The sequence below is a fragment of the Lithobates pipiens genome, unplaced genomic scaffold (genome assembly GCF_037356315.1).
Source record: "Lithobates pipiens isolate NorthernLeopardFrog02 unplaced genomic scaffold, aLitPip1_a1.2 Scaffold_23, whole genome shotgun sequence".
NCBI classification, from domain to species: Eukaryota; Metazoa; Chordata; class Amphibia; order Anura; family Ranidae; genus Lithobates; species Lithobates pipiens.
This window is the reverse complement of record NW_027507785.1, coordinates 26,701,413-26,721,473: the sequence shown is the minus strand read 5'-3', so window position 1 is coordinate 26,721,473 and position 20,061 is coordinate 26,701,413. Positions and strand designations below refer to the sequence as shown.

The 20,061-nt window shown below is 43.3% G+C and overlaps 1 protein-coding gene across 2 annotated transcripts in view; it reads left to right on the top strand.

The window, feature by feature from the left end:
* GAB2 (GRB2 associated binding protein 2) overlaps positions 1 to 20,061 on the top strand; it is a 287,634-nt gene that overhangs the window by 235,902 nt on the left and 31,671 nt on the right. For both annotated transcript variants that reach the window (XM_077451378.1, XM_077451379.1), the window contains exon 3: positions 14,282 to 14,522. In XM_077451378.1, coding sequence (XP_077307504.1) covers positions 14,282 to 14,522 — 241 coding nt within the window. The remainder of the gene's footprint in view (positions 1 to 14,281; positions 14,523 to 20,061) is intronic.

Genomic DNA, 20,061 nt, shown 5'->3' with positions numbered 1-20,061 from the left:
GCTGACAGATCCTTCTGCCATTTCTTCTGATTGTGCTCTTGCCCTGTACACCATGAGATGATCATCCAGATGCAAATTTATCACAGAATCAACGTGTTTCAGGGGCTAGAAATTGACCCCCTTCATCAGGGCCTATATATATATATATATATATATATATATATATATATATATATATATATATATATATATACTATACTATACTATACTATATTGCCAAAAGTATTGGGACACCTGCCTTTACATGAACTTTAATGGCATCCCAGTCTTCATCTGTAGAGTTCAATATTGAGTTGGCCCACTCTTTGCAGCTATAACAACTTCAGCTCTTCTGGGAAGGCTGTCCACAAGGTTTAGGAGTGTGTCTATGGGAAGGTTTGACCATTTTTCGAGAAGGGCATTTTGTGAGGTCAGGCACTGATGTTGGACAAGAAGGCCTGGCTCGCAGTCTCCGCTCTAATTCATCCCAAAGATGTTCTATCGTGTTGAGGTCAGGACTCTGTGCAGGCCAGTCAAGTTCCTCCACCCCAAATTAGCTCATCCATGTCTATTCTTGTGAGAAGGCCAGGAGTAGTGAAACACACGAAGACGAAATGCATCAGTTATCGCCGTATGCAGTCAATTCATTGAATATTAAAAAATACTGCAAGAAGAGCTAAATGAAGTGCGGCTGAAATTCTTTCATAGTGATTGGATGTCACAGTAATCATGGGATCAGGAGCCCATCCTACTGGCTCCTGATCATCAATGGTGACTGGGCTCTGTTGGTGACAACAACGCAGTCACAATGCCAGAGGTGCCAAGTTAGCGTGTTCCCTGTACAAAACAGAAAGCTGCATTTATGTGGCAGCATGGTGTTAAAGCCCACCATAGTGCTACCACCATATATGTGTGCGGATGGCGCTTGGAGGTTAATGGGATGGAGCATGGGAAACGTGCAGGTATTGCAGAAATGTACTGCATGTTTTTTATTTTTGTTTTTTTATTTCACCTTGACACGTTTTAAAGGAACACAAAACTGTCTGCCTATGGAGCATAAGAAGCAATGATAGAACATGCATGAATGACAGCGGTACAAGGTGCAGTGACAATGCAGTCCTCTGCCACCAGCTTCAGCTTTTATCAGTTTCCAGCTGTCAGAAAGGAGAATGCTGATTGGTTCCTCTGGAAAGTATTGCTGAAGTTTGCACAATGTTCCTTGCGTACTAATTAGGCTCACCCCACCATTAAAACTACCTTTTACACTATTCCAGGTTTTAACAGACCTAATGACAGAATGAAGTTGGTACAAGTCAGGGTATAAAAAAAAAAATCTGCCTCTGCCCTCAGCACAGAATGTAATCAATCACTAGAACGTTCAGAAAGTTCTGCTAAATATATTCAACCAGAAAGATTTCATAAATCATAAACGAACGGAGCTGACAAGCCTGGATCCTAGTTATAACTATAGGATACAACACCCACCCAGGGGATGTAATAATAATGGAGGAGGGAGAGTAGGCCTCTGGACTAGGAATGGAGCCATGCATGGCCTCCATAGGATGTCCGTGGACTTGTAAAGGCAGTGGGACTTGCACACACAATGAGATCACCATCAAGCAGCAGGTTTAGCCAGCGGGTCCTTTATTAGTGTAGCGGCGACACTTTTGACAAGGTGTCCGCTATGTGCAAATTTAGTTTTTTCCTTAGAACAGTAAAGTGGTTCTGAGGGTTGCACATGACAGGACCAGAACCAGGCATGGTTGGACGCTTTGGGTATCAGCGTTCCCCGGAGCCAATCAATGGGTGTCTGGCCCCGCTGAGGAGTCTGGGGAAGGGTACTTAAGAGGCTGAAGTCACGTGTTCTAGGTTCATTCGTTAGGCCTGAGCTGCCTGTTCCTGAAGCTGGACCGGGGTAGCCCCGCAAGGGTTCCCGGTCATGGGGGCGCATGGTCAGTTTGACTAGCCCCATTAGACCCGCCTGGTCTGGGGTGAGGATCCATCTGTTCTCGAGTCTCGGAGCCGGCTGGTCCGAGGCGCATTAACTGGGGGAGGATTCAAGGCTTCCGGTGTGCTTTCAACTTGGAGGGTCACCGCAGCTCGTGGAAGCGATGGGGGGAGGACTCTTCAGAGGAGGGCTAACAAGCTGGCATCCCAAGAAGTGCCTGGTTGCTGGGTTGTCAAGGACACTAACGGATCCACATCTTTTCCAGTACTGCTAAGGAGACAGAGAACGTTCCAGGTACTGAGGAAAGGTTCCTGTTCACTTTTGGTTGCAAATTTGTTCAAGGTTAGAGACTTTACAAGTTCCGGATTAAAGTGCTGACTGCCATAATCTCTGGCTAGAGATTTGTTCAGCTTTAAAGCGCCCAGCTGCGAGTGGCTACTCTCTGGGTTGTATTAGAGACTTTCTAGCGATTAGCAGTTCAAGGTGCCTGAGTTTCTTCACCCTTGCCCTCTGTTCCCATACGAGACTGTGTTTGTTGGATGTTACAACTGCAAATAAAAACCTTTCTAAAGGACTTTTATGGTGTCAGTGTCCAAGGTTGTTGGGTACTAACCCTGGGAACCCCTAGACGTGGAAGAACAAGCCAAGCGGAGGTAACCGGTAAGCCCAAAAGTCAAGGCCGCCCCATTGAGGGTTATGGCCACTACAATAGGAATATTCTGATTGGATCAACAGTCTCATGTTAACAGAGAGGGCTTGTGAGCAGGCATGACCGCTCTATGCCCACAGGGGAAGAGAACTCACATAGAAACTAAACTATATTAACTTGGGTGTATGGAGGAAGTGTAACAAAGTCTACATACATGCTGCTGTGGCACTGTGGTTCCCTGGACAGAAAATTTGTAGTTTCACTGTCCACCAGCAGCCAGCAGTTTCCAGTAATCAGTCTCCACCTGATGATGGCTGCTGGGAGGGTATTTAGGTCCTCCTCTTTTAGCGTCTTTTTGTTCCGGTGTTTTGCTGATGACAGATCCTGCTGCCATTTCTTCTGATTGCGCTCCTGCCCTGTACACCATGAGAGGATCATCCAGATGCAAATTTATCACAGAATCAACATGTTTCAGGGGCTAGAAACACTGACCCCCTTCATCAGGGCTTGGATGGGAAACAATATATACTATGTTGCCAAAAGTATTGGGACACCTGCTGTTACACGCACATGAACTTTATTCTCATCCCAGTCTTAGTCCATAGTGTTCAATATTGAGTTGGTTCACCCTTTGTGAGGTCAGGCACTGATGTTGGATGAAAAGGTCTAATTCATCCCAAAGGTGTTCTATCAAGTTTAGGTCTGGACTCTGTGCAGGCCAGTCAAGTTCCTCTACCCCAAACTCACTCATCCATGTCTTTATGAACCTTGCTTTGTGCACTGGGTGAATTACCCCTTTAATTGAGGACTCTTGTGTAGTGATATGTGATTTGTAGCCCTCTAACATTCCTCAGTGCTCTCCAGAGTTATCAAATCTTTCATATCAGTCTGTGCCCCAAAGAAAATTACATATCAATCATTTTTGAACCTCACTGTGTTTGTCCTGGCCAAGTTGTACGTTGAAAAGTCAAATCTGGTACAAACATGGCGGAGGGGTGGTTGTGGAGGAATGCAGGACCCAGTTATTTGGTAGAAAAGAAGGGAATACGATCATCCGATCAATATCCTTATTGAATTACTGCTGTATATATTTCATCTAGAGAACGCCTGACCCTTCTGGTTCTGGGTGACGTCCCTGTTAGGAAAGAATGTGCTTTCACCTTCGGTTCACATGGTGGTTGACACACAATAGCCTTCATCTTGATGTTTTAGTGTCTGTCTAGTCCGATTTTCAGGGATGGACTTTTTAGGGCACCGCAGAGCCCCATGGGGAGATGAATCATCAATGTGGTGGCTGTCCTGGGGGAGTTGGTGGATTTAACACCCTCTGACATTGAGTGCATGTAGAGGAATATGGTCAATAATTAATGGCCGGCAAGTGTCCTCCTCACTCCATCATGGATTATATCATGACATTCTATGCTTTTTATAGCAAGAAGTACCAGAGTCAAAATCATTAATGAAAAATCATATTGCAGCTTAAAAACCCTTAAATGGGCAACGCTTAAAAGAACGAGATGACACCCGGTCCTTTATGATCTCTCACCAGATGTCACCTGGGCCTTAATGATCTTTGCTGGATGATAACACCTGGACTTCACCAATCTTTCACATATGACACTTATGCCGCGTACACACGATCGAATTGTCTGGTGAAATGTGTTTCGGCGGACTAAGTACGCCGGACAATTTGATTGTGTGTACGCGGCATTAGGCATACCCCTGAATTGTCCTGGATCCTGCAGGACTGTATCAGTATTTCAACAAAATTTTGGAACCTCATGGATCTGGGACATGTTCCGGAGCTGAGCTCTGGAACTCTTGTTCTGACACACAGCTCTAGGCACACAGCTCTAGGCTGAACACCCCTTTTTGTCATCTTCACCAAGCACCAGTGTATTGCCCTGCAATGCATTTACCCCAACCCTACTGAGCACCAATGCTTTTTCTTCACCTACGCTCACTACCAGTGCATCATCCCTCCCGACCCCTGAGCATCAATGTTTTACTCTTCTAAGCTCCCATTGAGCATTAATGCATTTATCCTTTCCCAACTAAGCACCAATTATTTGTTCCCACCCACCCTCACTACCAATGCATTATCCCTCCTTACCTCTGAGCACCAATGTTTTTTGTTCCTCCACCCTCCCACTAAGCTTTAATTCATTTATTCCCCCCCTCCCCCCACTGAGCACATATGCTTTGTCCCAACTCACCCTCATTACTAATGCATTATCCCTCCTTACCCCTGAGCACCAATGTTTTGTTCCTCCACCCGACTACTGAGCAACAGTGTATTGATCCCTCCCCCACTGAGCACTAAAGCTTTGACCCCACCCACCTTTACCACCAATGCATTATCCCTCCTTACCCCTGAGCACCAATGTTTTGTTCCTCGAACCCTCTTACTAAACTCCAATGCCTTTTCCACTGAGCCCCAATGTTTTTTTTTCCACCCTTCCCCTTTACCAATGCATTATCCCTCCCTACCCCTGATCACCAATGTTTTGTTGCTCCACCCTCCTACTGAGCACCAGTACATTTATCCCTCCCCCACTGAGCACCAAACCTTTAAACCCCACCCACTCCCATATCAATGCATTATCCCTCCTTACCCCTGATCACCAATGTTTTGTTGCTCCACCCTCCTACTAAGCACCAGTACATTTATCCCTCCCCCACTGAGCACCAAAGCTTTAAACCCCACCCACTCCCATATCAATGCATTATCCCTCCTTACCCCTAAACACCAATGTTTTGTTCCTCGGCCCTCCTACTGAACGCCAATGCATTTATCCCACTTCCACTGAGCCCCAATGTTTTGTTTCCACCCATCCTCTTTACCAATGCATTATCCCTCTCTACCTCTGAGCACCAATGTTTTGTTTCTCCACCCTATCATTGAGCTCTAATGCATTCATCCCTCCTCCACTGGGCACCAATGCTTTGTCCCCACCCACTATCACCACCAATGCAATTTTCCTCCCTACCCATGAGCAGTGCTTTCTTCATCTACCCCCTACTGAGCCTCAGTGCAACGTTCACCCCCACTAAGAAACCATTGCTTAATACCCCCCCCCCCCCTCCACACACACACACGCACACACATGCATACACTGACCACCTATGTATTATTATTTCCTTTCACTGAGTATCAGTGCTGTAAATTAGGGGTCTCCAAACCTTATAAAACAAAGGTCCAGTTTATTGTCCTTCAGATTTTAGGAGGGCCGGATTGTGGCCAGCGGGGGCATAAAACGTCCAGCATCAGTGAAAATAAATATGGAGGAGTAGTAATGTCCCTATTAGTAGGAGGTATAGTATCAGTGGAAGAAATGGGGCCCCCTGGTTGGTATCCATAGTAGAAGAAATGGTATCCCCTTGTTGGTGTCAGTGGAAGGATAAAGGGCCAGATAAAGTCCAGCAAAGGGCCACATCTGGCCCTCGGGCCGCAGTTTGGAGACCCCTGCTGTAAATCATGTGAGTATTGCAGGCAGACAAAAAAAAAGTTAGACAAGGAAAGAAAATGCATTTATTTGGGTAAACTTCAGTATATGTATATTTCATAAGTTGCTTAAAATGTACTGAAAAGCGTAGACTGGATTCCCTGTCTTTGTCGGTACAAGCCCCCAGCACAGCAGGCCTTTGATTCGGCTCTTTTCCGTACACTGAAGACAATATCATATTTAGCAGGACACATAATTGTTCTTTCATGGCTAAGCGACATCCGGGCAGTGTGATTCATAACTCTGCTGATGCATGGCACATCCATAATTCAGTTTAAACCCGAGCTTGACTTTACAGTGTGTTACTGGAAGCCTTGTTACAGCGATGGGTGAAATGGATGGACCAGTGAGGACCTCCATCTGCTAGGAAACTACAACTACCAGCAAAACGCAACTCCAAGCAGCGGGATGAATACGGATTCAGAATGCCCGTTCCTGTGTTCTGTGATTTTGGAGAAACTCTAATTTAATGGCAAAGTAGGATTGTGTAAAAAAAAAAACAACATTCAGTTAATGCATGTGCATTCCCCCATGTTTTGCCTCCTGCTGCAGCTGCAGCTATTTTCCTCCTGGGCACTTTCTTTCTTTTTTTTCATTTTGTAAACAAATTAATGTGGCAATCGTGACATTTTTTTGTCCTCCTAGGTTTATACAATATCTGAGCCCTGAGGACAAGGGAATACCTTTGAACCCCTGAAACGCGTTGCCTATTACATATTGTCTTGCTGAATGAATACCAGATTTAAAAATTCTGGGGCTCTCAGTTCAAGTCATTGCTCCGCATAATAATTAGTTTGATCTTTATTAATCATGATCCACCGATGAGTCAAACCCAGTTTATCCCAAGCAGTGTTGCCACCTCCCTGTCTGCACTAAAAAGCACCTCCCCATCTCCTTATTTCCAAGAAGGAGGTGTAGAGTTGTTGTAGGGAGTAGACAAATAAGGTGTTGGTTTTATTTCACACGGCGGCAAGGCTGATAACAGGAAAAAAACCCTGGGAATCCATCTCTCCTTCGCTGAGGAGCTTACATTGGCTAACTGTAAAAAATCGGATCACGTTCAAGACCCTTTGCCTCACCTACAAATGCGTGCATAGAGAAGCTCCGCAATACCTAATGGAGAAAATAAATCATTAAACATCAAACCGCAGTCTTCAATCAGCCAACAAAAACCTCCTCCTCGTGCCCAAAGCCCGGTATAAATCCAAGGGTGATCGGAGATTTGCTGTCCAAGGGCCTCGGCTATGGAATGCTCTACCAATCAACATCCGCCTGGAAGAAAATCACCTGGCTTTTAGGAAAAAACTCAACACCTTCCTCTTTTAGCTGATGATCAAAGCTCGCCCCAGCGCCTAGAGGCGATTCAGTTTGCATTGTGCGCTATACAAATATTTCATTCATTCATTCATTCATTTTGGAGGAAAATTAATTTTTTTCTTTTGATGAGATTGGTTGGCCATGGAATGTTTGGATTGGCTGGTTACTCCATTCAGCCACCGAGTGAAGACAAATTTAGCACTGCGTGTAACCTCCATGTTGTTATTTGGATTCTACGTAGGGCTGACAACTCTCTACTTCCACATGACAGAATGAGATGCCTAATCGCTAAGCACTTCCACTGCAATGTGGGAGGAAGAGAAGTGAGTTCATTACCTTAGTGGTCAGTGGGAAGTATGCTCCCTACATTGGTGATCAGTGGGAAGTATGCTCCCTACATTGGTGGTCAGTGGGAAGTATGCTCCCTACATTGGTGGTCAGTGGGAAGTATGCTCCTTACATTGGTGGTCAGTGGCACGCATGTCCTTAAAATTGGTGTTCATTGGGAAGAATGTCCCTCACATTGGTGGTCAGTGGGAAGAACGCGCCTTACATTAGTGGTCAGTGGGAAGAAAGCTCCTTACCTTGGTAGTCAGCTCCTTACTATGGCGATCAATGAGACGAAGGCCTTTTACATTGATGACCATTGGAAATAATGGTCCTTACATTGGTAGTCAGTGGGAAGAAGGATCCCTATGTCTGTGATCAGTGGGTAGAATGCTCCCTACTTTGGTGATCAGTGGGAAGAAGGCGCCTTCCATTAGTGGTCAGTGGCAAGAATGCTCCTTACATTGTTGATTAGTGGGAAGAATGCTCCTTACATTGGTGATCAGCTCCTTACTATGGTGATAAATTAGAAAAATGCTGGTTACATTGATGATCATTGGAAAGAAACGCCCTTACATTGGTAGTCATTGGGAAGAAGGCTCCCTACATTGGTGGTCAGTGGGTAGAATGCTCCTTACATTGGTGGTCAGCTCCTTACTATAGTAATCAGGGGGAAGATTGCCCATTGCATTGCTGATCAGTGGAAAAGATGACCCTTACATTGTGTCAGGAACCATGAAACAGATAGAGACAGAAAATGCAGTAAAAATCACACTGTTTAATAAAATGGTACAACTGGTAAACATAATCAACACATAGCCAGGGTTCGGTAGCCAAATTGGGTAATCAGAACAAGCCAGGAAATCAGGAAGCCAGAGATCAGCATAGTCAGAGGCAACAGACAGGATCAGGAACCAGAAGGGACGTCAGCCAGGCAAGTCTTCAACAGGAACACGGCAGAGAGTCTCTAGATATGTTGACCAAGGCAAAGGCAATTGATGAAATGAACTAGGCAGTTTAAATATCCAGAATGGGCTGGCTGTGGGCTTGACTGACGAGCAGGAGATGATCAACAGGTGAGCCACTGTGGAACGATGAATACTGGCAATTAACTGACAGCTGAGCAACCTGAACACAGAGAAGGAAGGGCTGAGAGCCCAACCCTATGACACATTGCTAGTCAGTGAGAAGAAGGCTCCCTACTTTGGTGATCAGTGGGAAGAATGATCCATATATTGGTGATCAGTGAGAAGAATGGTCCTTACATTGCTGATCAGTGGGAAGAATGCTCCTTACATTGGTGATCAGTGGGAAGAATGCTCCTTACATTGGTGATCAGTGGGAAGAATGTCTCTTACATTGGTGATCAGTGGGAAGAAAGTCCCTTACATTGGTGATCAGTGGGAAGAATGTCCCTTACATTGGTGATCAGTGGGAAGAATGTCCCTTACATTGGTGATCAGTGAGAAGAATGTCCCTTACATTGGTGATCAGTGGGAAGAATGTTCCTTACATTGGTGATCAGTGGGAAGAATGTCCCTTACATTGGTGATCAGTGAGAAGAATGTTCCTTACATTGGTGATCAGTGGGAAGAATGTCCCTTACATTGGTGATCAGTGGGAAGAATGTCCATTACATTGGTGATCAGTGGGAAGAATGTTCCTTACATTGGTGATCAGTGAGAAGAATGTCCCTTACATTGGTGATCAGTGAGAAGAATGTTCCTTACATTGGTGATCAGTGAGAAGAATGTTCCTTACATTGGTGATCAGTGAGAAGAATGTTCCTTACATTGGTGATCAGTGAGAAGAATGTTCCTTACATTGGTGATCAGTGAGAAGAATGTTCCTTACATTGGTGATCAGTGAGAAGAATTCTCCTTATATTGGTAATCAGTTGGAAGAATGCTCCTTACATTGGTGACCAGCTCCTGACTATGGTGATCAATGAGAAGAATGCCAGTTACATTGATGATCATTGGAAAAAAATGGCCCTTACATTGGTGGTCATTGGGAAGAAGACTCCCTATATTGGTGATCAGTGGGAAGAATGCTCCCTACTATAGTGATCAGTGTGAAGAATGGCTGTTATACTGATTGCTGGAAAACATAGTCCTTACATTAGTGGTCAGTGGGAAGAATGCCTCATACAACAGTGATCATTGGAAAGTATGCTTCCTATAATAGTGGTCAATGTGAAAAATGCCCTCTTACAGATAGCTAAACAGATCATCAGTGTCAATGGTTGCTCATTGCTTAAGTAACCCCATTGCAATCTCTGGAGAAGCTCTGGGGTTCCACAGAACCAGGGTTGAGAAAGGCTGCCTCGGTATTCAACAACTGCCTAATAATCTCAAGGGATGCTTGATAGCAGAAATATTGCTTATAATAGTTGGCTCCTCAATGGGAAGCCCTACATTTTTTTTTGGGGGGTTTCATTATCTATAGCAGGGTATGTGCACGCAGATATCTACTTAAGTCTTCCACCTGTTTTCAATCCTTTCCTCTAAACGGAATTAGGAGCAAGGCAAGGGTGTTCGCGTATTTATCGGTCTGTGCATTTGTTTCCTGTTTCAAAACCTGACACGTCACCGATCTGAAGCTTCTTTCAGTTTGCATTCACTTTTTTTTCTGTATTTTCAAGTTTTGTGGAAAAGACCAGTAAAAGAATAAACTAAAACAGGAGAAAAAGGGGAGTGAAGACCTAACTTGTACACCCTCTATGGCCCTTTCTTTTACACTTTCACTATGAGCCTGCTTATTTAGCGATAAATCTGTAATTACCTACGATAGCAAAGAACTACAGTACAAGCAGTATAATATTTTTTTTTTTATAACAAATAATGCTTTTGGTGATATTGTCTTGCAAAAATGATTTTATTTTTATGCAATCCTTAAACAAAAAATAACAAAACTAAACCGAAACTCCTTTTTATCTACTTTGATTAGTGTTAGTTTAAAAAAAAATAGTTTTAATGTAACTGATGAGATAAAACATATACATTTTGTTCCATTTTTTTGTTCCATGTAACATGGTACTAAAATTATGATTCTTGTACAAAGCATTACAAAGTTATTTACAAATGATTATAGGCTTTTTTCCTGTTTTGCATTTTTTTTACTGTGACATAAAAAAAAAAAAAATACCAAAAAAAAAAAAAAAGTTTAAATAATAACAATGGTTAGAAAAATGAAGAAAAAAAATCAGCCAGAAAATAATAAAAGGGAGAAGGAGAAGAAGGAGTAAATAAGAGATGATGAGCTAATTCCTAATAACCAGTCAGATAGAAACTCATTTTATTAAAAAACAAAAAAACAAAAAACATTTGTCAGGTTGCTTTTTAACTGGCATCTTATGCAGATATAAGCTCATCTGAGATCAAATCATCTGAGATAAGTCATCTCTTTGATTTGAAGATGACTGAAACAGTAGATATGAAAATTACAATGTTATTTTATATTTCTGTATCTGTTTGAACGGTGTTTATAAACGCAGCGTCAGATGGTCTGTGCTTTGGCAGCTCTGCTTCTACAGCTGTTATATTAACAAAACAACTCCCGGCTGTCATTTTAACAGTTGGGAATTGTAGGTAAGTAAGAGAGAGACGGGGGAGTGGCAATGGGGCAGAAATGCAGATGTGTGTAGTAGGTCTAGTGTCCACAGTCAGCACTTAACAGAACAAACAATTGAGGTTTCACTCTTTAAACTGAACCAAAATGCTTATATGTGCAGTCTTACCTCCACATTATTAATCCACATTATTAATATCCAATTTAGCTGGCAGTTAGCATTTAGCAGTAAAACTAAAGACTGTGGCACCTTAAAAGTACACCAACGATCGTAGCGCCTTAATTTCTGTTCTAGCGCCTTCCATTTAAAGGAAAACTATAATCCTTGGACCCAAGGTTTCTTTGTTTTGGACTGTCTCCTATAGCCAGAGATGCTTAGGACACCAAACTTCCATGGGACACTGCCATAGAAATGTATAGGGAGATATGACCAGGACATTGGAGAATGGTGGTGTAGGACAGAAGCAAACAATGGAAGTTGCATCCATTGGATTGAGGAATGTATGAATCTGAGGAGGGGAAAGGTGGGCAAGTTTAGGTCAGAAAATTGGGGCATGGTACAGGTCATGGTGTATCTAGTAGTAGTTGGCCACATTCAACCGAACTTGTTCCGTAACGTTGAAGATGCTTCTTGGCTTCTGCAGTCTACTTTTTCAGTTCCAATCTTGGAACTGAAGAAATGGCTTGGAGAAGCTATGAAATATCTTCAACATTACAGAACAATCAAAAAATATCAGTACAGCGCAAATACAAAATAATACAGTAAATATCATAAAGTGAAAAAATAAAAAGTCCATATAGTGAGAGAGAAATTCAGAAAGAGTCCACTTGTGTAATGTATCTTCAATCAATATATCAAGTGACGATGTGATCCCTTCACCATTGAGCAAGTTGAACTCACAAACGTGAATCTTATTGGATCCATGAAACAAGGGTTCTTGCCCCGAGAGGTCTAAACGTGGATTTTGATTTAAATTGTTTCATTTCGGACAGATAATTGAATTATTTTCATTGCATTAGAATCTTTTCCTTTTATACGTGTATTTGTATTTTATTCTTATTTTAATTATATTTTTATATTTACTATTATTTATTTTATTTATATTTTCATTTCCATTTTTAGCTCTGATTTATATTTTGGTACCTATTGTTATCAACCCATGTATGGATCAGTGTAGCTTTCTGATGACGTCAGCGGCATTGCGGGTATATTCACTAGATTTCTATTTTTGACTTACCAGGGGATTATATTGTACTGTTTCTTTAGGCAATATCCTTTTTTCAGTCTTCACATAGTTTATGTGAGAATAATTAGAGGATTGTATCTTGTTGCCAATTAGCAGACTATTATTTTGCTTCTCTCTGGTTTTGTTTTTATGTCTCCATAGCATATATATATATTTTTTGATGCTCTCTCTCTCCTTCCTGTGTTTGGAGTGAGCGCAGATTTATGTTCCGGTGTCACGTTTGATACGTGCTGTCTACGGTATCTGTCTTGCGCATAACTCCGCTTGCTATTGGTTCTTTAATGGTGTGTTGGTATAAAAGCGGCCGTCCAACGTCATTCCGTCACAGCTGATGAAGTCCCGCCTACTTTCTGGGACGCAACGCGTACGGACCACGTGACCTGCGTCGTGACGTCATCCGCCAGCTGACACACTGATCCATGCATGGTACTTTTTATCTGAGCACTCAGCACTGGAGATCAGTGCCTTTAAATGTGAGTGGTATTTGTCTTTTATTTATTTGTTTAATAAATTTACATCAACGGAGAGCACTAGATTTGCCTGTTCTTTTTCATATATGATATCACATTGATCTGATGATACGGAGGAGAACCTTACCTGGAAATGCTTCCGCTTGGTCTGCTGTAACCTTATGATCTACCCTTGATGGGAACATGCGTTTTTGACCTATCTGATTTATCAGAGGTCCACTTGTTGAGGTGAGAGTTCAACTTGCTCAATGGTGAAGGGATCACATCGTCACTTGATATATTGATTGAAGATACATTACACAAGTGGACTCTTTCTGAATTTCTCTCTCACTATATGGACTTTTTATTTTTTCACTTTATGATATTTACTGTATTATTTTGTATTTGCGCTGTACTGATATTTTTTGATTTTTGAAATGTGGGATTTGGTAATTTGACCTACAGTATTCTAGCTGCACTTTTATATATTTTTTCACTGTATTTGTTGTGTTTTTTAGCGCTGGTTGATTTTTCACTTTATTTAACATTACAGAACAAGCCCAGTTGAATGTGACTGACCTCCTACAATTAGCTGTATCTGTTGTCTGCTGTTTGAGCTGGTGGAAAACAGGGAATACGGAATACATTCTCCAGTGTCCTGCTATGACCAGGACACTGGAGAATGGTGGTGTAGGATGGAAGCAAACAATGGAAGTTGCATCCATCGGATTGAGGAATTTTTTAATCTGAGGAGGGGAAAGGTGGGCAAGTTTAGGTCAGAAAATGGGGGCAAAAAGGATTTGTTTTAAAGTGCGCTTAACCTTTGTTGAGTTTGGGTGCCGTAACGATTGGCAGAGTCATTCGCTGTGTGAAGGAACATTTCCATCAGGCTCATTTTCCCATTATATTGTCTTCTGATTCTGATGGTTTTGATGGTGTTGATGCCGGTCATGGTATATCTAGTAGTAGTTGGCCCCATTCAACTGAACTTGTTCTGTAATGTTGAAGATGCTTCTTGGCTTCTGTAGTCCACTTTTTTAGTTCCAAGCTTGGAACTGAAGAAATGGCTTGGAGAATCTATGAAATGTCTTCAACATTACAGAACAAGTCCAGTTGAATGTGACTGACCTCCTACAATTAGCTGTATCTGTTGTCTGCTGTTTGATCTGGTGGAAAACAGGGAATACTGAAGCAATCAAATTGTATTCTATAAAATAAATGGGCTTGTGTTGAAATTTTGTACCTTGTGATATATAGGTAACCTGTATTCTTATCTGTTTCCCCTGCAGATTCTTTGAGAAACCTACAATCTGTGAACCATGGTCCTCGTTCTTCACCCGCTGAATTCAGCTCTACCCACCACCTGCTCAGGGAACGGAAGTCATCAGCCCCCTCCCATTCCAGCCAGCCCACCCTGTTCACCTTTGAACCTCCTTCCAACCACATTCACCAGACAACCTTATCCGCCAGCGCTCCCCAGGATTACCTCTTCCTACACCAATGTATGAGCCGCAAAGCCGAAAATATGAGGTGAGCTCCATATTTCTTGATGTATCACAAGACCACATTCTTTGCTGCCATTCAGTATATTTGGCTCATGGTTCACCTGGGCAAAGCCAATGGATTGCACAAAGGGTCTTTCCTAGCATTGAGCCAACTACTTCTTTAGTTAGCCCCATCACTGGCAAAGTTAATTTAGCTGTAATAGCCACAGTGGGGAAAAAAAAGTCTTATGCCGCGTACACACGATCGGCTTTTCCGTCAGAAGAAACTCTGACGGTTCTTTTCGACAGAGTTCCGACGGAGTTCCGCTGAAACAGACTTGGCTGCACACGATCTCACCAAAGTCTGTTCGTTTAGAACGCGATGACGTACGACGGGACTAGAAAAAGGAAGTTCAATAGCCAGTAGCCAATAGCTGCCCTTGCGTCGTTTTTGGTCCGTCGGAATAGCATACAGACGAACGGTTTTCCCGATAGGAATTGATTCCGTCAGAAAGATTTAAAACATGTTCTATTTCTAGGTCCTTCAGAATTTTTGAAAAAAAAAAAGGCAGATGAAGCCCACACACGATCGGAATATCCGATGAAATGATTCCGTCTGACCTTTTCTCCCGGAAAGTCAGATTGTGTGCACACGGCATTACAGTATTAAAGGCACTTTTTAATGGAAGGAGTAAAACCCCTGCCAGGTCTTTTTTTTTTTTTTTTGCTGTCTGTGTACCCTTGTGGAAATTTCCTTTCACTTTCTCTACCAGAGACTCTAGTCTCCGAAAGTGAGGCAACTTCCACTCTTAGGCCGCGTACACACGCGGGGACTGTTCGCTCAACTTTGTCCGCTGAACAGTGTTTCGGCGGACAGTCCGCCCGTGTGTGGGCTTTCAGCGGACAGTTTCAGCGGACAGTCTGCTGAACAAAGTTTTTCGGAAATTCCGAAAAACTGTCCGCTGAAACTCTGTTTCAGCGAACAGTCCCCTCGTGTGTAGGCTTGTTCGTCAAACTAAGTTCCGCGCATGCTCAGAAAGGATTTACACGCCGAAGTTTGCATTGCAGTGTATAGGACGTCGTATTTTCCGTCCCGTCGTACGTGCCGTTCACGTCATCGCGCACGGTTTCAGCGGACTGTTCGTTCGTCGTGTGTGGGCAAGTCCGTCCATGCTAATTTTGAGCGGACTGTCCGCTGAAACTGTTTGGCGGACAAAGTTGGGCGAACAGTCCCCGCGTGTGTACGCGGCCTTAAAGTGGTTGTAAACCTCAGACATGAAATATATACAAAGCATATCCCTCTGTACTGTGTACTTGACTAAATGTCATTTCTGTCTTCTGCTTCGTTCCTCTGCTATCAGCATGAGTCACTTCTGACAAGTTTTCCTGACACCAAGACAAAAATGGTGACCGGGGAGGGACCTCCAGCTGATTGACAGCCTCAGCTCTATTCCTGTGTGCTTTGTGGAGGGTGTGTGTCCCATCCCTCCAATCAGCTCTCAGAGCTCTCCTCACTGAGCTCTACAGAGTGAGACTTCAGCTCTCTGTCCCCTTTTTTTCCTGACAGCTCAGACAAGCTTTATAAATTCTGGAGTTTCAACGGATGTAGAGAAGAGAAGACTGCAGAATAAACAGGTAGAACTTATGTAGGAGGATTAGGAGGATTTGTTTCATCTCTGTGTATCACCTGAGGCCAGTCACTTCACTGGGTATATGTGAAGGTTTACAACCACTTTAAAGAGGAAGTAAACCCTGATGGGTTTAACTTTCTCTTTGATTCCCTGCAAAGGTAAAGCATAATGGACTACTATGCATCGCATAGTAGTCCATTATGTGTCACTTACCTGACACAGGAGCCAGCGAAGTCACCGCTGTCCCCTGTAGTCCGGAGCATCCATCTTCTCGGTGGGTCTCGCTGCTCCGCCGCTGTCATTCGGCGAAGCCGCGATGAGGTCACTCCCACGCATGCGCACGAGAGCCACCACTCACGGCATATCGCCGTTGACAGCGGCGCGCTCAGTGCGCTGCGTGCCGCTGTCTACGGCGCATGCGCCGTAGATATCGGTGCCTGTCTTTCGCCAAATATCTCCTAAACCGTGTAGGTTTAGGAGATATTTATTAGACCTACAGGTAAGCCTTAATCTAGGTTTACCTGTAGGTCAAAGTGTGTTGTAAGGGTTTACAACCACTTTAACCGGTGGCCCCCGGAGCCATATTCTGTTTTTGTACATGCTAAAATGCATGTTTTTGGCCTGAAGGTTGGTTAAACCCCCACAAACAGAATATATTTTCGAAACACAAAGACCCTGAATAGTACAAAAAAGGTACAGTGCCTTGAAAAAGTATTCATACCCCTTGAAAAATTACCACATTTTGTATTTTATTGGGATTTTCTGTGATAGACCAACACAAAGTGGCACATAATTGTGAAGTGGAAGGAAAATGATAAATGGTTTTCAAATTATTTTACAAATAAATATGTCCATCCAATCTGTCAGATCTTGAGATATTTTGCAAAGAAGAAGAATGGGCAAAAATGTCCCTCTCTAGATGTGCAAAGCTGGTAGAGACATCCCCAAAAAGACTTACAGCTGTAATTGCAGTGAAAGGCGGTTCTACAAAGTACTGACTCCGGGGGGCGCCCTACAAATGTACCCCACACGTTTCACATATTTATTTGTAAAAAATGTTGAAAAACATTTATAATTTCCCTTCCACTTCACAATTATGTGCCACTTTGTGTTGGTCTATCACATAAAATCCCAATAAAATACATTTACATTTTTGGTTGTAAAATGACAAAATGTGGAAAATTTTAAGCGTTATGAATTTTTTTGCAAGGAAACTGTAGCTGCATTTTTTTTCACGTCGCATGATGTTAGCATACATGTTAATTAAATAAAAATGTTCAGTAAAAAATAAAATTTATTTTAGTCCACACAAAGACAATATATTACGCAATATTTAGTAAAATATAAAAAAACGAGATTACGACGGGTAAATAGATACCCCACATGCCAAGCTTCAGAATTGCGCACGTCCACAAAATGGCAACAAGCTGTAAATAATGGCCCTAGAGTTATTGCTGTCACACCAGTGTTTGCGGCGATATGTAACATGTGTAGCGCAATCGTTGTTTTTGTAAGTAGGCGCACCCAACACTTGTACTTACATTCTCGCGTGGGGGTGAGGAGCTTTACATTGTTTGTGTTTTTTTATTTTTTATATGTTAATTAACTTTATTACTTTTTTTTTTTTACAATTAACTTCATTGCTATCTCATAGGGGGGCCATCCCCTGTGTGATAGCACACTGTAATAACAGGTTCTCTTTACGGAGACATCAGCCATAAATGTTTGGCCCATGATGTCTCCCCTGCCCTTCACTGAAATATATGAAGCATAGATTGCAGACCTGGAACAATGCTCTAGACCAGTGGTCTCCAAACTGCGGCCCTGGGGCCAGATGCGGCCCTTTGCTTGCTTTTATGCTGCCCTTGGGGCACTATTTCATCCACTGATATCAAAAATGAGGCATAATTCCCCTCACTGACATCAATAAAGGGGCACAATTCCTCCTAATGACACCAACGAAGGGGCACAATGCCCCCCAATGACGCCTATGTTGGGGCACAATTTCCCCCAATGACACTTACAATGGGGCCCAATGACTCCAATGATGGGACACAATTCTCCCAATGACACCAACAATGGGGTCCAACGACACCTATGATGGGACACTATTCGACCCAATGACACCTATGATGGGGCAAAATTTCTACCAATGACACTAACAATGGGGCCCAATTACTCCAATGATGGGACAAAATTCTCCCAATGATACCAACAATGGGGTCCAATGACACCAGTGATGAGACACAATGCCTCCCAATGACACCAATGATGAGACACTATCCCTCCCAATGACACCTATGATGGGGTACAATTTCTCCCAATGACACTAACAATGGGGCTCAATTACTCCAATGACGGGACACAATTCTCCCAATGACACCAACAATGGGGTCCAACGACACCTATGATGAGACACAATACCTCCCAATGACACCAATGATGGGACACTATTCCTCCCAATGACACCTTTGATGGGGCACAATTTCTCCCAATGACACTAACAATGGGGCCCAATGACTCCAATGATGGGACACAATTCTCCCAATGACCCCAACAATGGGGTCCAACGACACCAATGATGAGACACAATGCCTCCCAATGACACCAATGACGAGACACTATCCCTCCCAATGACCCCTATGATGGGGTACAATTTCTCCCAGTGACACTAACAATGGGGCCCAATGACTCCAATGATGGAACACAATTCCTCCCACTGACACCATTGATGGGAGATTGTTTTTCCCCACTGTCGTCTGGACCTTTTTTACTCCCAATGGCCACAATCCGGCCCCATAAAGTCTGAAGGACAATAAACTGGCCTGTTGTTTAGAAAGTTTGGAGACCCCTGCTCTAGATCTTGCCTCCCTAATGAACTCTCCACTTCCTCTACCCAGTACACAACACTTAGGATCAGTACCGGATGTTGGACTAAAATACTGTCCTTATCAGATCTATAACCCCCATTCAGTAAAGTTGGAGTTTGGGACACCACTGCAGCACATGAATCAGATCCCCATGATCCCATCTACATTTCTACTATAGATTTACTTTAAAGCTCCGGAATAAGGGAATATTATCTTACTATAGGAGGCATATGTGATATATTTCCAGATCTGTGCAGTAATCCAGTGTGAAACTTTGGAACATCCTGTAATAAAGACCGCTCACTGCTGCTCTCTCCTTTAGCAAGGTGACCGGTCTTGTCCCCGCCCCTCCTGTCGTTTTCTGTAGTGGGTGGAGCCTCATTGGCCCTTCCCACAGCTCTGCTCCCTGCACAGGCTATGTACAGCACAGGAATGATGTCACTGCTACTTTTACAAGGTAATAGCTGTTGAATTAATGGCATTTAGTGCACACCAAGTGGATTTATAACCTTTGTGGCTAATAGGAAATATATTACCCACTTCCCGTCCACGCTATAACCAAAGGATGGCTACAGTGCAGGCTTCCAGTTCTGGGAGGGCAACCATGGACGTCCTCCGAGAACCCCACCTCCTGTGGGCCCTCCTTTGGACACAGCTGATCGCGGTAAAGGGCCAATCACAGCGGACCTTTACCACGTGGTCAGCTGTGTCCAATCGCAGCAGGTCACATTTAAACAAACTTGCCGTTTATCAACAGTCCTTTCTTCCCACATTGTGTCTGTGTGAGGAAAAGAGAGCCGATAACTGGCAAGGCTGTCAGTACATTGTTTACACTGATCATCAGTGCCCTGATTATTAGTGTAGCCTCGTTAGTACCCATCAGTGCAGCCTCATCAGTTCACATCAGTACCCATCAGTTCAGCCTCATTATTACCCATCAGTGCAGCCTCATCAGTTCACATCAGTACCCATCAGTGCAGCTTCATCAGTGCCCATCAGTGCAGCCTCATCAGTTCACATCAGTACCAATCAGTGCAGCTTCATCAGTGCCCATCAGTGCAGCCTCATCAGTTCACATCAGTAC